The sequence below is a fragment of the Micrasema longulum genome, unplaced genomic scaffold (assembly GCF_059751315.1).
Source record: "Micrasema longulum isolate JH-2025_06_02 unplaced genomic scaffold, ASM5975131v1 h1tg000909l, whole genome shotgun sequence".
NCBI lineage: Eukaryota > Metazoa > Arthropoda > Insecta > Trichoptera > Brachycentridae > Micrasema > Micrasema longulum.
The window spans coordinates 87,450-109,546 of record NW_028278100.1 but is presented as its reverse complement, the minus strand read 5'-3'; the positions used below and the strand labels follow the sequence as shown (position 1 = coordinate 109,546).

At 32.3% G+C, this 22,097-nt stretch overlaps 1 protein-coding gene across 1 annotated transcript in view; it reads left to right on the top strand.

Moving 5' to 3' along the window:
* LOC148278219 (uncharacterized) overlaps positions 1-20,790 on the top strand; it is a 55,790-nt gene extending 35,000 nt beyond the window's left edge. Inside the window, exons 4-11 of the mRNA XM_088231747.1 lie at positions 6,510-6,706; positions 9,253-9,838; positions 12,334-12,531; positions 13,111-13,307; positions 13,575-13,738; positions 16,548-16,751; positions 18,001-18,168; positions 19,069-20,790. Coding sequence (XP_088087873.1) covers positions 6,510-6,706; positions 9,253-9,838; positions 12,334-12,531; positions 13,111-13,307; positions 13,575-13,738; positions 16,548-16,751; positions 18,001-18,168; positions 19,069-19,577 — 2,223 coding nt within the window. The 3' untranslated portion in view covers positions 19,578-20,790. The remainder of the gene's footprint in view (positions 1-6,509; positions 6,707-9,252; positions 9,839-12,333; positions 12,532-13,110; positions 13,308-13,574; positions 13,739-16,547; positions 16,752-18,000; positions 18,169-19,068) is intronic.
* Positions 20,791-22,097: the final 1,307 nt, after the last annotated feature.

The window sequence follows — 22,097 nt, the reverse complement described above, 5'->3', positions numbered from 1 at the left end:
GTGAAATATTGGTTTCGAATGTTGTTTGAACTGCAGTATTTATTTGTTCCTAGATTGGCATATGAAGGGTTAGACTGATCGCCTAATCTTCATGTAACAGATGACGCACGCTGCATATGGTTTACCAATGCAGTGCTCTATGTAACACTGGGTGTGCATAAGGCACTGCATTGCTAGGGCACATTTGATGTTGTATTATATGAATACCTATATTTAATAACATTTAGTTTGTGTTATTTTATTTTATTTGATAAATTTTTCACGCCTATAAGGTTATAGTTATTATACAGGGTGTTTATTAAACCCTGTCACATCCTAAACCACGATGATCAGTATGAGCAAGAAGACATATTGGCAGAAAAATATCTTTGTTGGATTTTTTTTCTTGCAAATGGCGGAAATCGAACCCGCGACGCCAGTTTCACAGTTAGCCATTTAATCAACTGAGCTACGACGCGTGTATTAATTATGTAAATTTTATGTCTATTTATAAAATTAAAAAAAAACATTTATTCACCGTTGGCGCTGCTTTGCTTAAGTTATAAAAAAGCGATTATTATTTCAATTAGGTATTTGATAATATTATGATCATGTTTATAATACAGTATCGCTTTTAGATTTTATGATATGAAACAATAATGAAATTCAACAATGGCATTTTTATAGAGCGGATATAATTTTATACATTAATTATATTTTTTTGTCAACCATACAAAATATTTTATAGACAATATTTGTTATTTATTTTGATTATTAACCTACTGGTATTGGAGATTACAGATTAATAAATTTCACGAAAAGTGTTAAGACATACGATTATGGCATTTATGAAACCTACCTAATAGTGTTATGATATTTCTATTATATATTATTACGTTAGACCTCAAAAAATGAGCTTCATTTATATTACACTAACTATTCACAGTTATATTTGTATAAAAGTGTTATACTATTTGATAAAATAGTGAAGTTGAGAATTAAAATTATTTAAAGAGCAAACAAAAACGCTACTTTTGAAGTGATATATTTTTTTGCCATAACAACGTCAGGTTATTTTTCGTGCTATTGGAGCTAGGGAGACTTGAATTTCATGAATTTAAACACTATTTTTTTTAATAAAAAGTGAAAATCAATACCGTCGGTGATACGGCAATTTATTTATTTTATTTTATTTACAATATATTTATGTAACATTTATTGAGGCACAAATCCCAACTTCATAGAACCAAAGTCCTGTGTTGAGTTAGGACGAATATATGTATAACAATATATTTATGAATGCAATATCGCCTAACCTGTTATTTTTACGAAAATGTTTTACTGCAATAGATTCGTTAGCCTTTAGTTTTGAATTATTACTATGTTTACTTTAAATTATGATAGCTTTTCTGATATTCCAGCATTACCGCATCTAATGGTGCTTGGGGCACAGGGGACTGCATTGGTACACCTAACGCAGCGTATCTTGCTCATTTTGTTGATAAATGAAGTTTTATATCAGTCTTGCGCTTCAACTGCCAGTCCAGAGTCTATGAAATATACTGTAACATTGTGTATTTATTTATTCAAATGAACAATACAGCCTTACTACCAATTACAATATACATAAATTATATTATTAGGTAAATACAAAAACATGTTTAAAAAAGAACACAATAAATTATCGAGGTCCAACATTAAGTCCATAAAAACAATAGTAAACAAAGACGAATAAGTCACTAATACACATTATGATACATAGCTAAAGAGGAAAAGTCTAAAACTGGCGATCCCAGCATGGAAAAGATCCACCTCTCTCAGTAGGCTGTTCAACAGATCAAATATTCTCCCCACAGTCATCATCAACAGTAAATTTGTCCGCCATTCAAGAATAACAAATGGTATGCGTTGCCTAGCTATTCAAATAGTTGCTCGGAACATATAATTTTATGCGCTTCAAAATGTTGGGATTGTAAATTAACCCATTCAAAAATTTAATGTTGAATTATTACAGAATTGATTATCTTATATAAAAACAGACATAAATGGAAGGTTAAGAACAAAACCTTAAATAAAATTATCATTTGCAAAACATCACAGTAGTAAAATTAAACAGAGATTTACAGTGTACGATTGAAAAATATACGGATGTCGTGGAAAACGTAAATGTTAAATATGTTTAACAAACATAAGAGCTTGAATATTTTTTGGCAAGTTCAACCAGAATTGAATTGTTTTTTTTTTAATGTTAAATAAAGGTTTATAAATAAAAAATATTTGAAAAAACGTTTACTTAAACCAACCAACCTTACCTTCTTACCAAATTGTATTTTTGATTAGTAAAACGTCACAGGTAGACTGATAAATAAATTAATGAATATTAATTTCATTACCTAATTTAAATAATATGACTGAGATGGGTCCATAACGTTAGGCATACTCGTACAGCTGTCTTTTTTCCCTTTCAACTCGTTTAACTTTCTTTATTTCTTGACTTCGATCATCAGTAGTTTTTTGTCGGTTCGGTTATGTTTTTATAATATGTATTTAAAAAAATATTTTAATACGTGATAGTTGAATAATTCATTTAATTTCATGAAATTTTTGGTAAAATTCGACTTTAAATAGATGCATACTATACCTACAAAACATTATAAAATTACGTTCATAGTTTTTTGTTGATACATAATATACGCAAATTATGGAAACCTCCTTTCATACTAAAATTGACCAAAATCATGACCAGTGCACTCAAGTTGAAATTAGTTTTTTCCAAAAATTATTATCTCGTTATTTTGCCATTATAACCAGAAAATTGTCATCCTTTGTTACACTAAGATTTTTTGCCCGATTATAAATATTTAAATTAGCTATGAGTAGGTAGGTACTCAAAAAAATGTTTCTAAAAAAAACTGTAGAGTAATTTTAAGCAATTTCAAAAAGTCGCGATTAATAGTTTACTTTGTTTTAGGTATTGTCGGCAAAAAATAATTATCTTTTGGCGAGAAAGTAAACACTAAACTAGATATTAAAATACACATACAAAAAAAACTTTTAAATAATCGTCCAGAGTATTTTCATAAAAAATCAGCAATTGAAAAAAAAGTAGATTTAATTTTGAATTAGAGGAAGCATGTTATTGTAATATAATAATTATGTTATTTAGATTTAGTCATATTTGAATGAATTTTCGAAATCAAGTTATGAAAAACATAACTTACAAATATATAACAAAGCGCACGCAACAAAATAACCATTGTTTGTTATTGATACGACGCCGATGTTATGTAAATTGGACATTAATATAATGTACCTTTATATTAAAATAATTTAATAGTACCCAGGTATCCATCTATAATCCATACTAATATTATTAATTCGAAAGTTTGTTTGTGTTTCCTTCGCGTCTCAACGGAGCGAGCGATTAAGATACTTTTTTGCATAAGAATAGCCGAAAAGGTGAGAAGTAAAATAGGATAGGTACTTATTTTTTATCCAGAATTTTAAAAATACAATGGAAAAAATAACAACAAATCAACAATGAGAATCATTATTTGAACGTAGTTATACAGAAAGTAGCCAGCCATAGAAAAGTGAAACTGAGATAATAGCACTTTTGTGAAAAGGGTGAATAATCGAATCTACAGAACAGTCGGAATGTTTTCGACTTTTGACAAATGATTAACAATGAATACATTAGTATTTTGATGTTACGAGCAAAAATCTAATTACGTATTTGACCAGTTTTTTATGATTTTTAAAATACCGTAAGATTATTCTAGCGCTGTGGGTGTTTTCTGCAAATTGAGAAATGCCGATTTTGTGATCGACATTATTTTCAGAAGGTGATAACAGCTTTTTGTACGAAAGCAACCTAGCAGTTTTTAGCAGAACATAGAATAGACATTACTGCATCCGATAACACCAAAATCTCATTTGTTCAAAATTGTGGGCAGGCTGCTTTCTGCATAACTACGTTCATTTGAAAATGAGTAGGCGGTAAGGTGGGAATTAAAGAAAATCAATTTGAAAATAATTCTGTAAATTTGTAATATTTACTTGTTTTATCTATGGTTGGTTTGGTTTCCTTTTCGTTTTGGTTTTGTAGTAGGATTTTGAATTTGTGAACAGAATAACGATACTTCGTAACTATAGACAACGGATCATAAAATATAAAACAAGAACTCTAATTGATGAACGACACAATTAATTCATTATTACCTAAATAATTTCTCCCTAATACCGCGTGAGCGAAGCCGCTAGTAAAAACTAGTCTTTTTAATATAAGAAAAACGATACCAATAATTTTCATTGAAACTCAAACTTTGAATTTTCCCATAGGTTTGCTGTCTCGAAACTTCGCTGGTCTGTCTTTTAACCTTTTCTTTATAATGTAATTTGATCATTGTTGACTGTATGTTTCTGTAAAATAAATAAAATAACTAAATAAATAGGTTCTAGTGTAAATCTCGTGTGAAAATTCATCTCGAGATAGTTTTTTTTTCAGTTTTTTACCTTCATAAACAAATAGTATTTCTGTCAGGATTCGACCCGTTGACCATTGTAACCTAATGCGAAATCCATTGCCCTACTAGATGCTTAATTGTAAATAATGAAAAATGACACTGACCTAGTATATTGTTTACCCATTCGACCTTTATCCAGAGTTAAGACGATCCCACGTGGTTATGCATTAATTGACGCTAGTTGATTAGAAACGGATCCGAATGATTATAAATGGATTAGACTAGTTTTTCTGTAATTCAGCATGTCCAATAGTCCAACAGTTCGCCCGGAAGTCGCGTCAAGAGCATTTACTGATTCAATTTATTGAAACGTTGTGACATGGGATTCTCTCGATTATTCGCGATGCTTCTCAATTCACGGAAATCGCGATTGTGTTTCACAAAATCAACACGATAATGGACAGGATGCTACTCTGGCGGTGACGTCACCCTTTTGTCGAAGTGTTATAATAACTGCATTAGGTATCTATTAGTGATGCGCCTACACTTAGCGAGGTACGTATTACACATGACGCAGCGTAGGTGGCTACCTGACAATGCTGGACGCGACGTGGAATGCCATTTCTACAACAGACATTGTTGATTCAACTGAATCATATTTCTCACACTAGACATTCCTGTACCTTCGCGCAAGTCTCCAGTCAAACGTTTTACTTCATCGTTTGCTATTTTTGTAAGGTGTATTTTAAACGCTTATATAGTATATTTACTATGGGTAGGCTAACCATCCGTCCCGGTTTGACCGGGATTGTCCCGGTTGTACGAATTTGTACTGGAATCCCGGCCGATTTGGCTTTTGTCTGGACCAAGCTAAAATTACAAAAATATATATAAAATGCTGAAAAAAGTACATTCCAGCGAGAATTACGATTGGTACAACACAATAAGTCAATGCAGTTGATTTGCGTTAAATACAGGATGAAGAATAAATGATCTTCACATTTTTAATGTGTATTCGTCGTTTTAACGTATCTGACTAGAATTACATTCTAAACAGATTTAATAAATTGTTGTAAATCTTGCTTTTAATTTTTATTTTTTTTTAGTCTTAAAGTAGGACTCACATAAACATATTCCTATGTGTGCTATGATAATAATATTATTTCATTTATAAGTTGTTCGTTTAATACATAATAATTATTTCTTTACCTTAAGTTTGAATTTTGATTTTATTTTTCTTATTTAAAATTCAATTTTGTGGCTTCAGCTTTTTCCTTAAGGGGAGTGATTTTTACCTTTTCTCTGGTAATGTGATCATGTTCATGCTGGCTTTGATGAATTACCATACTGTGTATCTATATTTTTTATTAATAAAGGAACTTAAGGGGTTTTAGCCCCTTACGGTCCTCAACCTTCCCGAAATACGGTCCGATGGGAGGCACGAAGATGCACCTGAAACATACAACACTTTCCGTGAAAATCCTTCACTTTGAAAACATTAAACTCCCTAAAAAGTTCGTTTACGCAATACTCAATATTTTAAACGTCATTTAAAAAAAATATATATTTATTTATTTTTTATTTGTTTATTTTTCCATACATATATTATTTACATAGAAATATAATTACAAAATACACTTTAGAAAAATACATCTTAAAATTAAGCTATAACATAAATTGGAAAAAATGCCCACAAAGACTTCAGCGTCTGAGCGTGGGCCATTCCTTTTTTAATTATCAAAAAGTTTATAGCATAAAAATATGGTATGACATGAAAAGAAAAGAAGAGAAAAGAAAAATAAAAGAAAAACCAAATTGACATATGCTGATATTACGAAGACACAATTTATTTGCAGTATGCATTTTTTTTTTTAAGAATGTGTATCTGTTCCTTTCATTATAATTCAAGACCTCAAACCTACTTTCAACTGTACCAGTGATTTAATGTTTTGTAGTTCCTTAGTTAGAAGATTGAAGGATCTTGGACCAACATGTAAGGAGTTTCTCTGTGTGAACTTAGTTCTGCATTCCCGATTTTTGAAAATATCCCGTTGTCCCTTTCAGCTGCTGCTGTCTCTGTTCTCGGCGCTGGGCGGAGGCGCCGCCCTGATGCTACTGCTGGTACCGGTAGGGCGGGTGACGGTCGCATTCCCGCCCCGGGCGGACCTGACGCTGGGCTGCCCCGCCCACACTCCGCTGCTGGCTGCCGCTTACTACTCCTGCGATCCCGTACACCCCTATGCCTTCGATGTTGATATGAGGTAAATAAAACGTTCAATTCTAAACTAAGATGTTAAAAAATGACTGATGCGCAATAAGTGAATTAACCTAAGCACTTTTACCGTCGCGTCGGTATCATTTCTATTTTTTTTATACAAATGTAATATGTAATGCGTTTTGTCTTATATTTAAAGATATGATTTTTGACTATATTAAAAAAAAATCGATTTTCATATATTTATGTGTACGTATTTTTATTTGGACATTATTTTTAGTTTACATAATTTTCCATGCATAAAAAATCATCTGGGTATGCTGCAATTTGAACATCAATGTAGTGTCCTATACACCGCCGGGGGCTGATTGAGCAATTATTGTAAATAATAAATTAAACCCTTTTCAAAATTAAAATAGACTTCTATCATAATATTTTTATCAACCGCCAACCATACGTATTTTTTTTCAAATGTATAAATATGTTCTTCACGTGATTTACCCGAACAAAATGTATTTAAATTTTTATAAAACACTTTTTAAAAAATTGGAATAAACTCGAAAGTTATTTCCTTATTGTACGAGTAATTAAAATGCAATTCAACTAAAACATTTCGTTAAGAAATTCAATCCAATCATTTAGTTAAATAAATCTACATTAAACTCCTCTATAATCGACAACATTCTGTTCCTACCTTCCTAGATCAAGATCGAAATTATAAATATTTCTGCAGCTACGTATGTTTAAGTGCCAAAATGCATTGGGTTTAACAAAAATCTAATTTTAAAAGTAAAATTCACGCCGCGGCGCCATGCCTCGCCGTTGGTACAAGATGATGATTTATTTCATAATGTTTAAATATTGATTCGTGGTACCGTGAATGCAACTCGATCGCCAGTTGTTGAATCTCTAAAAGGTGCTAACGTATTGATCAAACATATTATTTCTAAACACAAACTAAACTTCTCGACTAAACAGCTGATTAATGTCGAAATCCTTGGATAATCGCATATTTAGTAAATAAAGATATGAAAATAGTTTTTGAATTTGCGGATAGTAAATAAAATTTTACATCTTTTAAATAAGATAAAAAAGTACATTTGCTTGTGCTCTTTTTAAATAGGTTATGTTATTAAATAAGGGAATTTTATTAAATAACGTAATATTTATTGAAAAACACATAATTTAATTTTTATTTTCAAAACTTTGAATAAATAGTTAACGCACAAAAAATATATTGCTGATAAATAACACACATTTACAGGCATGTATCGTTCCTGGTTGTCACTATAAGCTGTGTGTACTCAATACATATAATTATTATGTTTATGAAAAATAAGAATAAAATAAATATTCCAAAAATAAACCTAGTTTGAACCAGCCAGAGCCAGAAACAAAAAGTGTATTTATCTAAATAAATATTAAAAATAAATAGTGAAACATTATTTATATGGAAAATAACGTCATTAAAACATATTTAAAAAATATGATTACATTTGGTACCAACGGAGTCTTTGTATTCAACAAAAACATCATATTTGAATACTTTTTGTACTGTTTTTTTATTTTTGTTTTTGCGCTGAAATTCAGGGAAAAACGTTTCTAAACTGAAATGTTTATACCGAGGTATATATTTTTTTATTACTAGAAGGTACGAAGTTTGAATATTTGATATCACGCTCGATTATTGGCGATAATAATGGCTGTATTGGCGTCATACAACCCACTTTAGCAATAATTAATTAGCCTAACGGTGACTAGGTTGGGTGAACCACGACTTCACAACTAGGCTGTGAGAGAATTACTTTTTATGTTTCTATAGGCGAACTATGTATTATATATCATGGCTGCTTGGCTTTTGCGAACTCATAGAGGCCGAGATAATGTTATATTGTTTTAGTCCAAGATATACGTTCAATTTGTTGCAGAGGCTTCAAGCGATAGTTTCAGAGGAGACCATACTATTTCTTACTAATCAATTTATGCGTTTTGATCAATCAAATGCAAAGATTTAGGGACAGAGTGCAAATGGTAGGTATTTATTAGGAGGTAGTACAAACTTTACAGTTATTTAATTTAAAGGTCACTTTTATACTAAATTCATAACCTTTATTAAGTCAAAATGAGTGTTTGTAGTTGAGTCCTTATTATTACAACATACTATTTCCACACGACTTTTTTCACAATATTCTGATAGACAAGGTTCACATAAGCAAGCAGTTTTCCTTCGGTTTTAATACTCTTGACATTTGACACAAGTTTCTTAAAAATGGTTTTAATAACTTATCCGAAATGTTAAATGGATTTGTGGAATAATTTTTATTTAATACTTTTTAAATAAAAAAGTTGTTTTTCACTAATTATCTAGCGTTAAACTACGTAAATGTTTAAAGTAAATTATTATGTATCATTTAGTATCTTTATTTTAACGTTTAATAATTAATCAGATGAATTGCTTAAATAAAAATAATTTCGTAACAATCCGTATAAAAACTAAATAACGTCATTCGTTTTAAGACTAATGATGATAAAAACCTAAATTAATTCTTACATGTCATCTAATTTTTGTCAAAAACTATTTCTTCACTCTAGGTTAGAAGTTTGCGGAGTTGTTTGCAATTGGCCACCAGAAAATGATTCCCTCACAATTTCTCACGCAGAAAGTTACGTGGTTCAGGTCAGGAATCCACAGGAAGAAAGCTCAGAAGTTTTCAGGTATCCTGTCTCTCCAGAGGACCTACCGAAGGACTCTTCTCTCCTGGACCAAAACAGCAAAAGGGTCATTCATAACAGCGAGAGGTACAAGACAAGAATCAGAAGAATATCACAAACTTCGTTATTTTTTCCAACGCACGGAATGTACGGATTAAATTGCCAAACGAATGAAAATTCCACAGAAATAATGTGCGCATTCGGGTACAGCAATACTAGTAATGAAACCGACACAATTACAGAAATTAATCAGTTCAATTTTATGGCGAAGGTTATGCCTTTGTCTGAAAACTCCGATAATATGGTGATGTCGCTCTCTGTGAAATCCGAAAATAAGTTTATAAAGATGTTCAGCATTAATGGACTGTCCGAAGATGAAGCGACTAAGCAAATAGCAAATATGACTAAACAAGAACTACTCGATATCAAACTCCCAGATGCTACGTGTGTCGACTTTTACTCGCAGGTATGGCACCTACTTTCGATATCAAAATGTTGTAATTAGTAAATACACTTAGTTTTATGAGTTCAATTTATTTTTTAAAAGCTGGACGTATACGGTAGTCAAATACAGTTGTCGCATATGTACTTACGCCCGCAGAAAACAATATTATTTGTTAACACTAGCACATATTATTATTTGCCAGTTTCAGCAGGTAGTGTGAAAGAGGCCTTGATGATAAAATTAACATGGCCGTGACAGTAAAAATGCACCTTTAATATATTCAGATTTGCTGTAGTTTCATCATTACACTCCTACGTATAATATTCTGTGTGAGGATGCATAAGTCCTTGTGCCAAGAACTGGCGGGTGCTGAATAAATACATATTTTTTACCAAAAAGTTCGAAGTACCCATAGAATAGGTAAACACATGTTTTTTCTGGCATTTTTACTACACACTTACTTATTTATTTATTTATTTATTATATATACGGCCTAGCCAATTACAGCAGTTACATGAAGAAACATAAATGCAAGAAACTGAACAAAAAGAACATAAAACTATTTAGCAAAGACAATTATCGACTTATGTAGATAATTTATTTCAAATGAAATAATGTAATTTTTAGCACATAAGACTTTAATATATCCCAAAATCACTCGCAAACGAGTGGAGGCGTATAAAAAAAAAAAAAAAAAAAAAAAAGACTTTAATATATTATAACACAACTAGTTTTAGGTATTCTGAATTACCCATCATCAGGTGTTAATATAAACCAAACTAAAATATATACACATAGTACTTAGGTACTGATAGGGTCGGGTGGAAGGGGCAAGGCAATGTGTGGTGAAGGGGGTAGGGTTTTCCTAAATATGGGGAATATTGATGGCAGGGATGAAGAATTTTGGAATAAAATATTATTATTTAAGTTTTCTCAGATTTTATTTTGTTTTTTTATTGCAATATTTTTAGTTATTCATTATTATACCTTTCCTAGTGACATAATGTAATAGTTTAATTGTATGTGAATGAAACGAATGGTTTGTATCCAATAATATGGTTTGCAAATTCAGAAAAAAATTAGTGCTGGAAAGCCGTGGGGCGGTGTTTGTTAATTCTAATTTTGAAACTTCTCACAGTTTGGCCGGTATATTTATTGCTACAATCCCCCACACGTAATTTCATACACATGATAAATCAATATTCCTCATAATTAGGAAAACCCCCCCCCCCCTGCACCGCACATTGCCTTGCCCCTTCCACCCGACCCTATCAGTACCTTAGTACTAATCTGTGTATATATTTTAGTTTAGTTTATATAAACACCTGATGATGGGTAATTTAGAACACCTGAAACTAGTTGTGTTATAATATATTAAACTCTTATGTGGTAAAAATTACAAAGTGTTTCATTTTAAATCAATTAAAAATGTTTTTACACAAAGTAAATGCTGAAACAATAAATAATATATAGATAATAAAAAATTAAAATAGTATAAAGTTGTTTTTAAAACATTTTGAATTACTTTTTGTGCTTTACGTACAAAAATTACTTATTATGTTTTTGAAGCCAAATCTGTAGGATAATCCATTAATTAGAAAAGTTCTCTTATATCTGTAGGATAATCAGTCAATATTTTGAAACAGTCAAAACAATATAATAAATTTAATTTCTTAGATTCTCACGGCCATTCAAATGCAAGATGATGATGATTTTTCTGAGTAATTATGCCGTACATCGCTTACATTTTTTTCGTCAACGATGATGGACGCTGAAATGGAATTCAAAATGTCGGAAGAGATTGCGAACGACACACGGAATAATAGCCCAGAAAAAGTCATTGCGTAGTAAAATTAATTTATTTCGCAAATTAATAACAAAATGTCTACTAAACTGATTCTGAAGAACGTATCGACTTTATTTTTCAAAAACGTTTTGAGTATGTCCAAATGCTTGCAGACTGGCTGGATTTTCTCCCTAGGGAGTTATATGTAAGCAGATGCATAAAAAAATGGAAAATTGTTTTCAGACGTTGCCTAGTAGGTGAATCGGTTCAGCCGGATGAATCTCACCCACATGATAAAGGTTTCAGCTCTTTTACTTCACAAAAGTCAACAGATGGAAGAGTTGAGGAAATGTGGATGTTCAAACATAGGCAGAATGGTGAATGTTACACAGTGTGTAAAGTGGCCACTTAAACCAACTAATGACAGGTCATAAGCCCTGTAAATGCCTAGACTCCCATATTTCCTTCTCAAAAATGTTTTCCCTCTCTGTTGCAATAAATAAGCTATATTTTCCTTTAAATAATCCATAGTATTCATTAAGTAAAATCTATCCCTTAGCATCAGAGTAACTTAAGTTCTTTTACACGCGGACCTTCTGAATGTGTGTCTTTAGATGACAAAAGTTCTAAAATTGTTTCTTTAAAGAATATAAAAATGTACTTGGAATTAATTGAAATTAAATTGAAAATCAAAGAATTTTTGTTTTAATGTGTTTCTTCACAATTACAGCAAGAACAAGAAATATCAGTGGAATTGGTGTTTGGAGAGGAGCCAACTGGAGTAAAGAATAAAGGAGAGCCTCAAAAGATGACTGTTGCCTCCTGTACTCCGCAATGCCTGGTGTCCAGTCCTCGCCAGGCTCTCTGCTCCAACGAGAAGGAGGAGGTGGAACTTGATCCTGCCTTGACCTTTTGGACCTACATGGCTGTAAGGAAAAACAAACATTACACAAGCCCAACTTATGAAATGTATGGTTGTTAAAATCAGGTTTATGATTGGATCACGTTTTTTGGTTATAACAGTAAAAATATAAAGGAAAAAGAGAATTATAGAAAAGTATAAAGTAAGCGCATGTAAAATTATAATGCAAGTAAACTTGACTAGGTGGGAAACACTGAATAAATAATATTCTATATCTGTGGTGGAAAATATATTTACATCCCGTCATATCAACGATATTAACGATATCAACCCGTCATGTCAACGATATTAACGATATCAACCCGTCATGTCAACGATATAATTAAAATGGTAAAAGGTAAAACTAGAAGGGAGATTTTTAAATGGAATAAAATAAAAATACTAATAAACTTTGGTTTAGCGGAAACTCATTAGATTTTAAAAATAAAATCTATTATGTCGATACACTAAATTATTTTATTACCTCTTTAACTGATTAGCTATTTGTTTTACATTAAAGTTTAATGATTTTCTTATCGCTTAATTTTTTTAATACTTACATTAGTGACTGTATAAAAAAAGAGTGGAAATGAAAATATTTTTTAGGTTCGTGTGTTTGTGGGGATAATAGGAGGGACGGCGTTCGCCATGTTCGAGGGTGCCGTAATAGCCATTTTGAGAGAGCACGGCGCGGACTACGGCCTGCAGAGGATCTACGGCAGTATCGGAGGGATGATCTCTTCTCCCCTCTCAGGGATGATGATAGATTACGCCAGCAGGGACAAGGGATATACTGACTTCAGGTATATTACTCCATCGCCATGGAGGCTACAATAGCTTCCAAATTTTAAAACTTGATTAATGTATTTTGTAATTATGCTGTATATGATGTATCATTTATACTTAACCCTCGACGTTATTGCTTAAGAATTTTTGGTCCCACACTTGTGTATTTTTTGATCCCTCAGTCATTTTGATGTCTTGTGGTTGTACCATTTTTATGATGTCATCTGTTAACCTAGCTTTTGTCCAATTTCCAAGTTGATCTAATAGATGTTTTATCTCTACAGACCCGCCTTTTACCTGTATGCTGTCCTGAAGATCGTAAGTGGCATTATCATGCTGAGCATCAATTTAGAGTTCAAGACTCCCGCTTCAGACCTACTCAAGGACTTTGTGACAGTGTTGAGAAATGCAGAGATTGTTGCATTATTCGTTGTCTGTTTTATGCTTGGTAAGTATTTTAATTCTCGCATACGTATATCGCTCAATCGGTCAATACTAAATGTCTGTTTGTGCAACTGGAGACATACCTAATATATATTTTCATGGTTACTCGCTTTTATGGTTTATTTTTGACATAGTAAATATAATATAGAGGAATATATATATATATATATTCCTACACATGTTTGTATAAGTGTGTGTGCATGTATGCATATTATGCATGTGTGTGTATGTATGTGTGTGTGTATTTATGTATGTATTATATTAAATATCTTTCTGTATACCCCTACGCCTTTGTGAGTAGATTTCCTTATATATATATACATACATATCTTATATATCTCATCAAAATGAGTTTTTTATTTTATTCTTTATTTATTTTATACGCCCTACGGGCTTTTAAATTTATTAGTTATTATTATTTAAGTGCAGCAGTGTAACATAAGTACATACCTACGTAAGATTAAAAGTAGGAATAACATAAGAAAAACAAAAAGAAACAATAACAAGTAAAAATAAGGAAATCTACCCACAAAGGCGTAGGGGTATACAGAAAGATATTTAATATAATACATACATAAATACACAGACATACATACACACACATGCATAATATGCATACATGCACACACACTTATACAAACATGTGTACACATATATATACAGGGTGTTCGTTAAACCCTGTCACATCCGAAACCACGATGATCAGTATGAGCAAAAAGACATATTGGCACATTAAAGTAAATTTTTAGAACTAATAAAAATTAAAAAAAAAAAAAAAAACAAACGGTTGCTTACTTCTGCAGGGGTGAAACGAGGAGGGGGAGGGGGGAATCTGATACTGGGCCGCGCTCCCCTCACTTCTTCCCTGCAGAAGTAAGAAACCATTTGTTTTTTTTTAATATTTTTTTTTTTTTTAAATGGTTTAAAAAATATTTTTTAATGTGCCAATATGTCTTCTTACTCATACTGATCATCGTGGTTTCGGGTGTAAAAGGGTTTAAAGAACACCTTGTACATATATACATATATTCATACACATACACATACACATACACATAAATATATGTATTATTATAGATATACATAGAGAAAAAAAAAATATTTAGTAAAATTTAGTAAATAAAGAACAATATTAAGAAATTAATTTATGGCCCTCAGAATACTTAACCTATAATTATTTAAATAAAAATGAAATATATCAACTTCACTATACTCGTTACCTAGCCGGTGTAGTCTAGGTATTGGTGAATTGTAATAATAATTATGACTGGCAGGAGATTAAAAAAATAACGTTAGCTACGGAGTATTTCGAAAAGGTACTTTAATGTGATAATACTAGTTAGTTGCCATTTGCTATATTATATAAATTTAATAAATCATTTATAATTCTTCTTGTAAAGAGTTGACATATTTAGTGTACACAATAAAACATCATAATCAATATTTTCAGTGGATGTATACAGTTTGTAATTGATGAATCTAAGGAATTTAGGCTTTACTCTTTCTGACTGTAAAATATGAATATTGTAATAAGGTGACCAAATTGTTTAGTTGAATTCTAAATTACTTTTAACTAAAGCAGTAAATAGTACTTTTAGGGTAGTGGTAGAATTAAAATCCTTTACAGTTCGCTGCAAACACCCAAGACATTTTATCGCCTTATTAGTGATGGTATCAATGTGAGGAATAAACGATAATTTTTCATCAAAAACTATTCCTAAATCCTTTAATTTTGTAACTCTTCCCGGATTAATATTATTGATGTAGTAATCGATAATATAGGTTTTTTACTTCTTGTTAATGATATTACACAACACTTGTCGACATTTAAATAAAGTAAGATTTTCTGGCTTTTTTTTTCTGGTAATGAAGCCTTACCAAATTAGACTGAAGAACTCCACAATCGATATAAGAGGTAATAGTTTTTGAAATTTTGAGGTCGTCGGCAAAGAGAAGAATGTCTACTTTCTCAAATATCGACACAATGTCGTTAACAAATAAAGAAAACAGTACTGGTCCCAGGTGGGAGCCTTGCGGTTCCCCACTAGATGCTCAAACTGGTACGAGCTGTAACCGAATACTTTCACTAAGATTTTCCTTGATGAAAGGTAACTTTTAAACCATTCCAAGATATTACCAGTAATTCTCAATGAACCAAGTTTGAATATTAAAATTGTACAAGAAACCTTGCCGAACGCTTTATTAAAGTCAGTATAAATGACGACAGTTTGATGACGTGTCTCCATTGATAGGATTAACCGATTCTGATGCAATATGAGGTTTGTAAGGGTTGATCTACCAGCTATGAAACCATGTTGTAAGGGAATGATGACTTTATTTATTTCATTGGTGAACTTACTTAGCAAAACAGATTCCAGTAACTTTGGAATGACTGACTGAATACAAATCGGTCGGTAATTGGAGACGTCAGTTTTTTTATAAATTATCTCTAATTTTTACTAGCTCTTATTTGCTTAATTTAATTGGCTGTAATATGTTTACAATTTATTACATCTAGTTATAAACGCTAATATTAAAAATACACGCAACAAACTTTAACTAAAATAAAACTATTTTGACATATTTACATATACTTATATAAACAGAGCAAGAACGGTTATTGACATTTTTTTAGAAAATAACGAATAAAAATAGAACTAGATATTAATTAGTATTCTAAATAAATAATCCAATAATCATACTAATAATTTCTTGATAAATCCTGAAAAAAATAATAACCTCTTCGGTGCGCAGTAAATACATTACATCTGATCTGTGTGGCTATCTAATGATATAAATATAAAATATCCTAGGTTCCATCTGGGGTTACATTGAGAGCTTCCTGTTCTGGCTGCTGCAGGACCTGGGGGCCTCCCGGAGCCTTATGGGTATCACCATCACGGTGGGAGGTATTGCGGGTATTCCCCTGCTGGTCCTGTCGGGCCCCATTATCCAGCGAATCGGACATGCCAACGTGCTGTTCATTGCGTTCATTTTCTACGCCATTAGATTGTTGGGTGAGTCAAGTTTTAAAAACAAAAAGGTATCATAAGATAAATTAAGATTGTGTATTATTATGAAATGGTAACTTAGTAATATAGTGGGCTTTGATGTACAAAATCCTAGGTTTGATTCTAGACCTGAAAAAAAAATCTGAAGAGCTAAGTTCAGATATTTTAAAATAATACTTCTTCTTTGTCATATAGACTTATGTGGTTTATTTCCCAGAGGGTTGCTCCTCCTGAGAGGTGGATTCCCAGCTGTTCTTCCACCTTTCGGTCGGTCCACCGGGGGTCGAGTCCCGTGAGGCTGATTATGTTGTTCAATATAAGAGAGTTTGCTGGTGTTCATTCTTCCCTCCTTTGCTTTCTAATCCATCTTATGATATTCTCAGCCTCAAATATCTCTCTTATTCTGGTTTTCTTTTAACGGTCTCTTAGAGTTTTACTTGCTATCATTCCCATTGTTTTATTTAAGAAGTCCTCAATGCTTGTTAGGTCCTGACTATGTCTGCCCTTGCATCAACCCCATATGTCATTATTGGTCTAACGCATGCTTTATAAATTCTCATCTTACTCAATGGCATCTTTATTTTCCATGTTGTGGATTTTAGAGCTACAGAGATTGAAGCTGCCTTGTTGACTTGGGATTGTATTTCCTCACATAGATCAGCTCCTCCAATCGGGCCTATATCTCAATGTACTGACCTAGTAACGTGTTTTTGGAATTTTCGGTATTTTAAAAAAGATAATCGTATTTGATAAAAAGTCCTTTGCTCAGTTAGGTTCGGAATGACAAATATACGCACTTACAAACGTATATACGCAGCTGCTTACACGCTTACTTTTCTACCATTTTTATAATTTGGATTGTATTTACCGTGATATATAAAATAATTGGGTTGTGGTTTCATGGATAGTGTTGCAGACTCACGGATCAGAAGTCAGAGGTTCGAACTCTACTTTATCCTAACTTGATTCCCATTTTCCAAGTGTGAGTTATTTACAACTCATTGAAAATTCCCCCTAAAATTGAAGTATTTGGGTAAATAATTAAAACGCAAATGTTTATTATAAAAAAATTAACAGGCTCGACATTTGTGTTTTTAGGAATATGAGATAAAATCAGATTTGGATAGGATATTGGGAATATTTCATAAGTTTCAGACATAGAAATTGATATTAAATTATGTCGGATATTCTCGGTTACGGAGCCTCGCGACAGTCCTCTTTCACGTATTCTTTTCAAACTTCTTTCTGTTTGCAGGCTACTCGCTGATCTACGATCCGTGGATGTGCCTGATCTTCGAGTCCCTGGAGGGCGTGACGTCCTCGCTGGCCTTCACGGCGGCCGTCACGTACGCCGCGCGCCTGTCCACCACCACCACGGACACCAGCATACAGGGGCTGCTGGGAGGCATCTACTACGGAGTCGGTGGGTAATATTGGCTAGTTGGGCAAATACAAAATCAAGTCAAGTCACTTTGTAATATCTGTATAACTTTCACAATTTTTGGGTGTTCAGGCGAATGACGAATACAGTTCTGCGTGTGATATAGAATCAAAACCCTGGACAAATGTTTTCGACTCGATCTCGACTGTTTTTAAAACAAATATTGACAAATTAATTGTTCCTGGACTGCCGCACTTGAAGCGTACGACTGACAACCTTACTTTCATGTAACAGATGATAAAATTACGCTGCTTTTGGTTTACCAATACGGTGCCCTATGCGCCGCTGAGTGTCAAAACGGGGATGGGGATGATTTTCACAATATTTAAAAATCCGTATTTCTCTAAATTTTCTAACTGCCAAATTTGTAAAGAAACACAGGTACTCTTCATTGATGTAGGTTCTAGTGAATCAATTTTACCTTTATTTTTTTTAATTTTACTTTTTTTATTATAAAATCTTTTTTTCTAAGGATAGTAAATGCAAATTCGTTCAAACAAAGACAGACCGGTGAATTTTATCAAACAAGCCAATTTTTTTGTGTATCGCATTACCATCGCTTCGATTTTTTAATGTTTTAAAATAACTCCGCTCGTGACGTCACTAGTTGTCGTCGGTGAGTGTCCTAGCATTTAAAAAAACAAACCCCGTACGTATGAAAACACGCTAAAAACACACATTATAGATCGGCCATTCTAAAAAGCTGATCAATAGAACTAGTGATATTTTAAAGTAATTCATTTTTTATTAATTTTCTAGAAACTTCGCCTTACAATTAAATGCTCTTATTTTTACAGCATGTAAGAAAACATTTTTATATCCAATTTCCTGTAGCGCTGAACTTACTTATTTCATTTTTGCTAACTTCATGTTTCATTGTAGGAAAGGGCGCGGGAAGTTTGGTCGGAGGTTACCTGATGAAAGGCTTCGGGACGCGCCCCACGTACCAGATATTCTCCGCAGTCGCCATAGTCTCCGGGGTCTTCTACTACCTCTTCAACAAGCTGTTCCTGATGAAGAGGCCGCGAAGGGAGGCGAACGATATCTGCAAGAAGTCCTACAAGAACAAGGACCCCGCGATACCGGACCTGACCATCAAGAAAGGAAACGAAAAATTGCCGCTCAAGGATAAAGCCACCAGTTTATATTCAGAAAATGTCCCCGGGAAAAACGGAATAAGTAACATCTTCCATATCAGTGACGAGCTGGACGATAAGACGATATTTACGAGAGAACATGGGCGGACGGAATTTCCGCAAGATGGGGATTCGTACGCGATGGATAATCCCACGTACCTCGACACGGAAGGTGAGAGGACTCTGGAACTGAAGCAGGTGGACGGGAACCCGTTTGAGGTCGAAGAGAAAAATATCAGAAATAGCGAAAAATAAATTAGCGGTCACACGTGACTTACGGTGTGATGATTAACTCGTGAGATTTGTCGGAACATTTTTGCACAATAAGTGAGCAGGAAGCTTATTTAAGAGAATATTGTTAATTGTTTCGCTGGACGTAATAAATTGTTTAAGTTTTATTTTAGTAACAAATATATAAGTGTGATAATGTTATCTTTCAAACTGAGGCTTGAAATTATGAAACTAGCTTGTTTTTTACATTTTATTTATTTACTTACAGCTTTTATAAATTTTGATAACATATGAACGTTGTACCTATTTATATGTCGCAGTCCAATAGTTAAATCAGGCACTCGGAAGGGAAATATATCTTTTTTAAACTATTTTAAATTAATAAGGGCCTATGAAATACAGTTGAACGATAAAAAAAATGTACTTATTAGTGGCATGAAAAATATTTTTAAATTTAGAAATTAAAATTTCCGTGAAAGCGGTTTATTGCATTTGCCCACTCCCCTAATATGTCACAATTCGGTTAAATTTTGAACTTTTTGTGACCGTTGAAATTTAAATAGAAAATTGTCACTAATCTTGACGTCACAATTTTTAAGGCCAAACAAGTCGCGTTTTTGTCAAGACATATTTTTTAAAAATTGTATTTTATAAATTATGTATAAAAAAATTTTCCACAATATCCGTATTGATTTTGAAAAAAAAAACTGTTTTCTAAATTAATTTCAATTGTTCAATCGGTATTCGTAGTATGATATTTCCCTATTGGACGAGGCTGTTCATTAAATTGAATGGCTAACGGACGCTTAGCCAAAATGTTGAAAGCAACGTTTAACGAAAGGGCTGAACGTTGTTTAGCCTCTTTCATTTTAATACAGCAATAATTATTATTTAATTTTAATTTATTTTGTTACGTGAAGCTCGATTAGGTTAGGATAGGTCGCTTAAGGTTTGATACTAAAAATATTTTTTTTACGTAAGTTGATCCAACCTTTCCTAACCTAAACCAACGGCTTTTGGTTCAACCGTTTCCAAGGGGCTAGCCTTCAACCAGCCAACACGTTAAACGTTGAGCTATCTTAGCCATTTAATTAAATGCTGGCATTTAACGAATAGACCTCCAATTAAGTGGCTGATTAAACGATTTGGCGGTGACATAAACACTATATGCGATATTGCTGCAGTCACATAATGTTTTTAATTTATGATTGTATATTAAAACTGCTAATTTTTCGAGTTTTTTGAGTTTTCTATTTAAGCATTCATTGGAGTCTGGACATATTTTTTTAATTGAATCAGGTGGTCAAAATACAAGTGGTCCATTACTAGTATTGCGGACTTACGGAGCAGAGGCCCGAGGCTCGATTCCAACTCTACCCTATTTTGATTTCTAATTTCTAATAATGAGTTATATACAACTCGTTGAAAATGGCCACCAAAATTGAAATATTTGGGAAAATTTTAAAAACGCTAATAATTCTTTAAAAAAATATATATTTATATAAAATTGGCGTCTTCCAAAATAAAAATGTGTAGCCAACATAATACATAATTTAAAATGTTTTAAAAAACATGTATTTTCGCTATTAATTTTACATGTGTATAATATTTTTTACTGCTTTTTATGTGTATGTGCCGTATTTGATAATACTTGTTTATTGGAATTAAGTGATAAAATACGTATGTTTATATTTAAGTTAAAAGTATTATAGCTTAAAGCAAAATGTGATTATTATTGTACTATTTTATCTGATAAATTAATAAGTAGTTAATATTTCCACATAAAAATAAGGGTTCGAAGGCAAAATCCAGAAAGAAAATCCCCGATGCAAAAGCTCTAATGACTTGATAATTAACGTGGTAGGTAATACCAAGACAAAAATATAATATATTGTCAATTTTAAAGCAATACTTTGTGCCTTGATTTGATTCTCTGTAGGTGGAAAGTACCAAAGCTTTGGAAAAAGTTTTAAAGTAGGTAGTTAATAAAATCTATTTTTATTTATAGGTACAAACAGAAAAGTCTTAAAATTATTCAAAATACAAGTGGTTTTAAACGTAGAATTATTATTTATTATACATATTGTAATATAATATTCCATAATTGTTCCTACGTTCATCTAGACGAAGTACTAGTAAGAGGTCTATCCAATTCAATACCGTAAAAAAATATTATAACCTAACATATTACAACAGAGATGCAGAACATTTAAGAGAAGGTAATATAGAAGTCTAGGCATCTACAGAGCTTACGACCTGTCAATGGCAAGTGGCCACTTTACACACTGTGTAACATTCACCATTCTGCCCATATTTGAACATCTATATCCCTTCAATTATTTCATCTATTGATGTGTCATAAGCCCTGTAGATGCCTAGACTTCTATATTTCCTTCTCTTAAATGTTCTTCATCTCTGTTGTAATATGTTAATATTAACAGCTCCCCATGGAGTTGAATTTTTGTAGACAAGAACTGGTTCTTGTCTACGAAAATTTGGACAGACTCAAAATATTGTTAAATATTGTAACTATGACGCATTTAA